The sequence below is a fragment of the Charadrius vociferus genome, unplaced genomic scaffold (genome assembly GCF_000708025.1).
Source record: "Charadrius vociferus isolate BGI_N301 unplaced genomic scaffold, ASM70802v2 scaffold90, whole genome shotgun sequence".
Taxonomy (NCBI): Eukaryota; Metazoa; Chordata; class Aves; order Charadriiformes; family Charadriidae; genus Charadrius; species Charadrius vociferus.
The window spans coordinates 8,596,764-8,605,113 of record NW_009647222.1 but is presented as its reverse complement, the minus strand read 5'-3'; the positions used below and the strand labels follow the sequence as shown (position 1 = coordinate 8,605,113).

The 8,350-nt window shown below is 41.0% G+C and overlaps 1 protein-coding gene across 1 annotated transcript in view; it reads right to left on the bottom strand.

Moving 5' to 3' along the window:
- ARNTL2 (aryl hydrocarbon receptor nuclear translocator-like 2) overlaps positions 1-6,205 on the bottom strand; it is a 31,394-nt gene extending 25,189 nt beyond the window's left edge. Inside the window, exons 1-2 of the mRNA XM_009879688.1 lie at positions 6,068-6,205; positions 4,758-4,793 (exon numbers count right to left, since the gene is read on the bottom strand). Coding sequence (XP_009877990.1) covers positions 4,758-4,793; positions 6,068-6,162 — 131 coding nt within the window. The 5' untranslated portion in view covers positions 6,163-6,205. The remainder of the gene's footprint in view (positions 1-4,757; positions 4,794-6,067) is intronic.
- Positions 6,206-8,350: the final 2,145 nt, after the last annotated feature.

Here is an 8,350-nt window from a genome sequence, read left to right as displayed (position 1 = left end):
ACGCTGGAGGGGAGGGATGCCATCCAGAGGGACCTGGACAGGCGGGAGAGGTGGGCCCAAACCAACCTCATGCAGTTCACCAAGGCCAAGTACAAGGTCCTACATCTGGGTCAGGGCAATCCCAAGCACAAATACAGGCTTGGTGGTGAAGGGCTGGAGAGCAGCCCTGAGGAGAAGGACCTGGGGGTGTTGATTGACCAGAAGCTCAGCATGAGCCGGCAATGTGCAATCGCAGCCCAGAAGGCCAACCGTATCCTGGGCTGCATCAAAAGAAGCATGGCCAGCAGGTCAAGGGAGGTGATTCTGCCCCTCTACTCCACTCTCATGAGACCCCACCTGGAGTACTGCATCCAGCTCTGGAGTCCCCAACAAAAGAAGGACATGGACCTGCTGGAGCGTCTCCAGAGGAGGGCCACGAGGATGATCCGAGGGCTGGAGCAACTCTCCTATGAGAAGAGGCTGAGAGAGTTGGGGCTGTTCAGCCTGGAGAAGAGAAGGCTCCAGGGAAATCTTATTGCAGCCTTCCAGTACCTAAAGGGGGCCTACAGGAGAGCTGGGGAAGGACTTTTTACCAGGGCATGTAGCGATAGGATGAGGGGGAATGGCTTCAAACTGGAAGAGAGCAGGCTTAGATTAAACATTAGGAAGAAGTTTTTCACTTTGAGGGTGGTAAGGCACTGGCACAGGTTGCCCAGAGAAGTTGTTGAGGCCCCATCCCTGGAAGTGTTCAAGGCCAGGCTGGATGCGGCCTTGGGCAACCTGGTCTAGTGGGAAGTATCCCTGGCTATGGGATCTTGATCAATGATCTTCAAGATCCTTTCCAACCTAAACCATTCTATGATTCTATGATTCTGTTTCAGAACGTGGCCTAACAGGTATCTTGCCAATGCATTATAAGTGCTTTGGTACTTGCAGAGGCAGTTCCCATACAAATATTTGCTACTATTTTTTTTAAAAGAAAAACTGATACAAACATTTTTAATTTTTCTACAGCAGTTCTTTGGCTTTCTTTAATTCAGCAGTGGAAACATCTGATGCAGTATTCTAGTTTCAGAGGAGAGACGTACTAGCCTATGACCACTTCAGAAGGGGCATATGTTGTACCAGGATTATAAGGAGAAAGGCCAATCAGTCAGCAGCTGTTTCCTAGGAGGAAACAGAAGTAGAAGGGCAGTTGGCAACTACAGCTTTAGGAAAGACCCCAAAAGCTGCTTCCACCTGTAACGAAGCACTGAGCCCAGCAAGGATCCAGCAGCTAGAACCAAATTAACACACGATTCAGAGATCCAGCTATTCAACCTGGGATTTCACTGGAACTCAGGAATGTTCTAGACAATCTGATAAACCCAAACACAGGAGTACATTGGTCCCACAAGACCCTAGGACTTTCCTTCAGTGAAATTGTTTCAGATTTAGATGAGTTAACAATAACTAGTATTTTTCTTTCATCTTAAAAGAAACTTTTACCAGAAATGTGCATATACTATGAACCCCAACAGAAGTTAAAATTGTCTGACCATAAGAAGAGAAGAAGTGAGGGGAAGCCAAACTAACTGCAATGCAGCATGTGGCCTATTAACTCTCCTTCTCCCTCAGGAGCTCCACTTGGAGAAAAATGAGAACAAATTTGTTGCTCAAGCAATCAGTCACAGCCTTCAATGGATTTATATAGCCTCTGCCCTAACAGCTGTGTTCTTACTGATATAAATAGCTAGATTCAAACTACCTTGACTACTTTCTCATTTTTAAAATGGGGAAAAAAGGAGGACCTGGGGAACTACAGGCCAGTCGGTCTCACCTTTGTGCCTAGCAAGATCACGGAGCAGATCCTCCTGGAAACTCTTCTAAGGCATGTGGAAAATAAGGAGGTGATCGGTGACAGCCAACATGGCTTCACTAAGGGCAAATTGTGACAGACAAATTTGGTGGCCTTCTACGACGGGGTTATAGCATTGGTGGATAAGGGAAGAGCAACTGACATCATCTACATGGACTTGTGCAAAGCATTTGACAGTCCCACACAACATCCTTGTCGGTAAATTGGAGAGACATGGAATTGACAGATGGACCATATGGTGGATAAGTAGGACGGCCACATTCAAAGAGTTGTGGTCAACGGCTCGATGTCCAAGGGGAGACCAGTGACGAGTGGCATTCCTCAGGGGTCAGTACTGGGACCCGTGCAGTTTAACATCTTTGTTGGCAGGGTGGACAGTGGGATTGAGTGCATGCTCAGCAAGTTTGCTCACGGAACCAAGCTGTGTGGAGCAGTCAACACACTGGAGGGAAGGAATGCCATCCAGAGAGACCTCAACAGGCTTGAGAGCTGGGCCTGTGCAAACCTCCTGAAGTTCAACAAGGCCAAGTGCAAAGTCCTGCACGTGGGTCAGGGCAATCCCAAGCACAAATACAGGCTGGGCAGAGAATGGATTGAGAGCAGCCCTGAGGAGAAAGACTTGGGGGTCTTGGTCGATGAGAAGCTCAACGTGAGCCGGCAACATGCGCTCACAGCCCAGAAAGCCAACCATATCCTGGGCTGCATCAAAAGAAGTGTGGCCAGCAGGTCAAGGGAGATGGTTCTGCCCTTCTACTCTGCTCTCACAAGATCCCGCCGGGACCACTGCCTCTAGCTCCGGGGCCCCCAACATAAGAAGGACATGGTCATGTTGGAGCGAGTTCAGAGGAGAGCCATGAGTATGATCAAGAGGGCTGGAGCACCTCTCCTATGAAAACAGCCTGAGAGAGTTGGGGTTATTCAGCCTGGAGAGACAAGGCTCCAGGGAAACCTTATAGCAGCCTTACAGTACCTAGAGGGGTCCTAGAAGAAATCTGGTGAGGGACTTTTTACAAGGCCGTGTAGTGTTAGGACAAGGGGTAATGGCTTTAATCTGAAAAAGGGTAGATTTAGATTAGAGATCAGGAAGAAATTCTTTACTGTGAGGGCGGTGAGACACTGGAACAGGTTGCTCAGGGAAGCTGTGGATGCTCCATCCCTGGAAGTGTTCAAAGCCAGGCTGGATGGGGCTTTGAGCAACCTGGTCTAGAGGGAGGTGTCCCTGCCCATGGCAGGGGGGTTGGAACTAGATGATCTTTAAAGTCCCTTCCAGCTCTAACCATTCTGTGATTCTATGATCAACTACATGACCATAGGGTGAAATTCTACCTCATGGCTATAATGCTGGTATAGTTAACTGGTACTAGAAAGAACAGAATCTGTATTAATCAGGAAAAAGTTAAGAATACCACCTTTTCCTCTGTTTTCTCAATTGATTTATTAAACATACTTCCCCGTTTCTTCTAAAATGGAAGCAGAGGTTTTAAAGACAGGTATTTTTATTCACCCTTTTCCATCAAGAGCACCGTGGAAAAAATCCACGAAGAAACAAACAATTTATCCCAAAGGAAGACTTTTATACTACCCAATAAGCCATGTACCAAACACTGACTACCCTGCAAAAAGGGATCTTGGGGTGCCAGTTGACAGCAAGCTCAATATGAGTCAGCAGTGTGCCCTGGCAGGCAAGAAGGCAAACCACGTCCTGGGGTACATCAGACACAGCATAACCAGCTGGTCAAAAGAGGTGATTATCCTGCTGTATGCAGTATTGGTGCGGCTGCGGCCTCACCTTGAATACTGTGTGCAGTTCTGGACCCTACAATTTAAGAAGAATGTTAAAGGTACTTGAATGCATCCAGAGGAGGGCAAAAAGCTGGTGAAAGGGCTGGAAGGAATGTCCCATGAGGAGCAGCTAATGACTCTAGGTTTGCCTAGTTTGGAGAAAAGGAGGCTGAGGGGGGACCTCATTAATCTCTACAGCTTCCTGGGGAAGGGAAGTAGAGAGGGAGGTGCTGATCTCTTCTTCCTAGTATCCAGTGTTAGGACACATAGGAATGGTTCAAAGCTGCACCGAGGGAGGTTTAGACTGGAATTAGGAGGCATTTCTTTACCAAGAGGGTGGTCAAACACTGCAACAGGCTTTCTAGAAAGGTGGTCAATGTCCCATGCCTGCCAGTGTTTAAGAAGCATTTGGATAAAGCCCTTAACAACATGCTTTAACTTTTAGTCAGCCCTGAAGTGGCCAGGCAGTTGGACTAGATGACTGTTGTATGTCCCTTCCAATTTAAATATTCTATTGTATTTTATAAAATAGAATACTGCACAGCTACAAATAAACAAATATATTTTCTAAGAAAGGTATGCAGGTGCAGAAAAAGCAATCACAACAAAGTAATCATGTAATTAATAACTGCCCCATAACATATACACACAAAGGGTTTACTTATGCTGCACAGCCAATCTTAATTCTGGTTTGTCACCTTCTAATAACATTATTTTAACATAGTTGTGGTAGTTCTATTTTAAAAGCACTTGACAAGGTTAAAACAAACAAACAAACGTTTACATGCACCAATCCTAGAATAGTATGACACCTTTCTTACACAGCCCTAGTCTTATTTAACTGTTACTTTTCATTCGTTCCCATTCTTACCTTAACTTCAATACTAACAAGTCTGGTAAAGGTATAAGCAAGTCAGAGAGAGCGTCATCTTAGAAAGAAATATCAGAAAACATTAACATTGGATAGACCTATCCACCCTGTTAATTAGCAGTATGTTTATCACCTTGTTCTGTACAAACACCTGCCCTTAGACAAAGGATTCTTTAAGGCAAACCACAGAGCTCATCTAGCCAAACAGGAAAATGTGACATGTTCATAGCACTGAAAACAAAAATGGATTTGTTTATAAAAAAGTACCTTTTCTGAGGATCACCATCAACTTCAACTGTATCCCTGCAGAAACAGGTAATAAAGTAAGCAAAATGTAGTTTGAAGCACAAAAAGATGCCTTGATATACCCAATGAAAAAACATCACAGAAAAATTTTAGTGGAAACACCACTTGATTAGTTGTTTTCCTCAAGAACATTAGTTTTTATAAATTAATTACTAGTTCTTATAAAACAATACTTTTTCAATTAGTATTTCAACTTGGAGATGATTTTTTTTTTTATGACAGAAGTTTCATGAAATCAGAGATCCAAGCTTCAGGGAAGCACTATTGATGAACCAGCACTTTTACTGAACAGGTAAAAATCAACAAGTGCTAGTGAAAAAGAATAGAGACTTTTTTTTTCAGAAACAAATGTGTTTCTGGAATTTTCAGTGATCTCCATGATACACTTGAATCTCCAAGTTGTCAATCATATTAACATCCACAGTATGGCTACATACAGTCGATCAATGGACTACATATGGAAGAAATAGTGATTAAAGAGAATTGCTTTAATAATCACAAATACATGTAAATTTCCTACCTCGCCCCCTTTTTTAAATGCGGATTTTCCACACTAGTTTGGAGACACTTGTAATGCACTAATACAGTAGATCTGCAGGCTGACTTGGGTGCCTTACTTATGGCTGACTAATATAGCTTTGAATAGATTGCTTTTAAAAAAATATTTTTCTATTGAAATGATTATTTGGCTAACTAGCATCTGTTTGGCAGTTACAAAATGTGAGAAAACAGTTGACAGTATCATCTCAATAAAGTATGACCCACTTAAAAAGACTGAGTAGTACTGTAGGGCAGTCCTCATTTTTAGGTCACAGGTGTGTCAGGACATTTAAGTAAATGGCTGCCTTGGTCACTGAAGAAGCAGTTCTGATTCTGCAGTTCTAGATCAGAGAGCTTAACTAGTAATCTTGTTTCACGCTCTAAGGTGATATTCTAGTATGCAGTTGTGAGACTCCAAGCAACTTAATAACAATTGCTGCAAAGAGAACTTGCCTGTACTAGCAGGCAAAGCAAAAAAACAACAAAAAAAAGAGAGTTAGGATTGAAATTTCAGCATTAGAGACACATTACCCAAATACTTCAGTCCAGGAAATGGCACTATAGAATTCTACATATATCCCTTAAATTTAAGGATTATTTTTTTTATTTTTAATAACTCGGGACTGTCAAAGAATGCATTTGAAAGAAACAGGATTAGTTACCATATTGCATAAATAATAGATGAATGCCTCAAATATATGTTGAGACACATACAGAATTGATTTACTTACTGGTTATCAGAATCACTTCCTTTGCGCTTCCTTGGAATCTCGGTCACAGATGCATTGAAAGAAGCAGTGGTAGCAGGCTTAGTTACTGGATTCATTAGGCTGGGGACTCCAGAAGCAATGCATGCATTTCCATCTATTGAGAAATTATCTGTGAATAACAAAAAAAAAGCTCAGTGTCCAGTAAGAGCTACATCATCATGTATCCATTCTGATTTTCATTTGGAAAAAAAAAAAAAATTGTCCATGGGTGACTTTAGGCCTCTGACACAAAAAAACATAAAGGTTGCACTGCTACAACCTAAGTAATGGAGTATATTGTCTTCCCACAGTCCTGTAACAATCTCATCAATGCAATCAACACACCAATGCAATATAAAACACACCTATTCTCTTCCTCACACAACCTTAGCAGATTATACTTAAATCCCCCAGCACCTCAAACATCCTGCTGTAAAATCACAAAATGTAGCATTAGCTAGCAGATCAAAATACTGCAACTAACACCAAATTCAACTTAAACCCCATGGTTTTTAACTGAAAAAAAACATATTTTTTTAAACAAGGTGGACATCCGAAAAAAAAAGAAAGTTTCTGACATAAAATCTACAATTACACATAACGTCAGTCATGTAAATTGGAAGAGTCTTGAAAGTTTGACAAGCTCTACCTTTAAGTTTCCTTCACAATTCTCATCCCAAGAGAAACTGCTTTGATTCTGGTAGGGTTAGAAGAGAAGTCACAAGCCAAAATAATCCTAGCAACCTACTGGGAAAGGAAAACTGCCTCCAGGAATCTCAGTGCTATTACACTTTTTTTTTTCCTATGCGAAGCTATCACAAAGAATCACCCAGCTGATGTTTAGGTAAATAATCCGAATTAACTCTGTTTCAGCAAATGTAGGCGCTTCTTTAGGCTTCCTGTCCTAGTGAGGAAAGTATCCTGTGTGATACGTCTAGAAACAATGTAAGAGTTAACTCCATGAAAAGAAAGATGAGGGATTGAGAAAGGTCATCAAAGGAAGTAAGCATCCCCTAATTCTAGCAGGACGAAAACCCCAAGATGGGTACTTTTAAAATCCATCAGGAAGAAAAACTGGATACTTTATTGCGAGCTTTTTTTCTATTTGTTATCATCTGTGCTGTCTGTAAGTGATAGCTAAAAGTTTGTAAAAAGAGTGATACACAGTGTATGGGTGGTTTTTTTTCTTCTTAGGTATAAGCACATCTTACACCAGCAAAATTACATCCTAGGTTCTCATTTGCTGTTGGAATATTACTCTGGAGAGTTAAACAAAAATAGGCTAATACTTGAACAACAGCTTGCCTGATCTTCTGCTAATCCTCTCTCTATCAAGTCAGACTACACAGAGTCAGCCCCTGTTTTATTTTAGAAAGCTCTTTAACTCATTAAGTCACACAGGAAGTTCCAAAAAAAGAGGTGGAAACTCAAAGAATCAATACATACAAATAAGTAACAGTCTGTGGGCATCTGCAACAGAAAGAAAATTTGGTTATTTTAAATACACAACATATTCAAGTTAGGCATATTAAAAATATATTAAAAGAAATGACATCATAAATACTACAGGGGCACAAATGGTAGATGTTTGTAATATTTTTATGATTAATCATCACTTCATAATACTCTCATTTTATATTTCTACTATTAATTCTTGCAGCTATAAAGGAAAAAAAAAAATCCCAAACAACAATTCCAATGGAACTCTATAAAGAGTAGTTTTAATTCACTTAGGTAAGAGCAGCCTATAATTACTAGATTAAGTTACTGAAGTATAATAACACTTCATGAATATTCATGGAAGAGTACTTACTAAACAGAAACCTAGATGTATCAAGGACAAGAATGTCTTCAGCACAACAGATCCTTTCGTCCTGGAACAAAGCAGGACGGAACAGACCCACTGACCTAAATACTCTTTGCACACAGATGGCCAGCCTGCTTTCTAAACCGCTTCCCTTTAAAGAAACAAAATGAAATGCACCACTTACAGCTTTTCCAATTTATCCTTCATATTATCAAAATAACTACAATTTTTTCCTCACACTCTGGCAACAAATGAATACTGCGCTTATCTCCTCTACATTTCTTAACACCCTTTTCTCTTTTTCTTAACTAAGAAAATCAAAAATGTTTAGATTATCAGCAACAATGACCTATTAAGAACTTCTACACTGCAATTTTTAGGTGATAAGTTGAATCCTAAATACTATCACTGTGACAAACTAAATGGCATGTTAAATGCCATCTAACTAAATGCCAGTA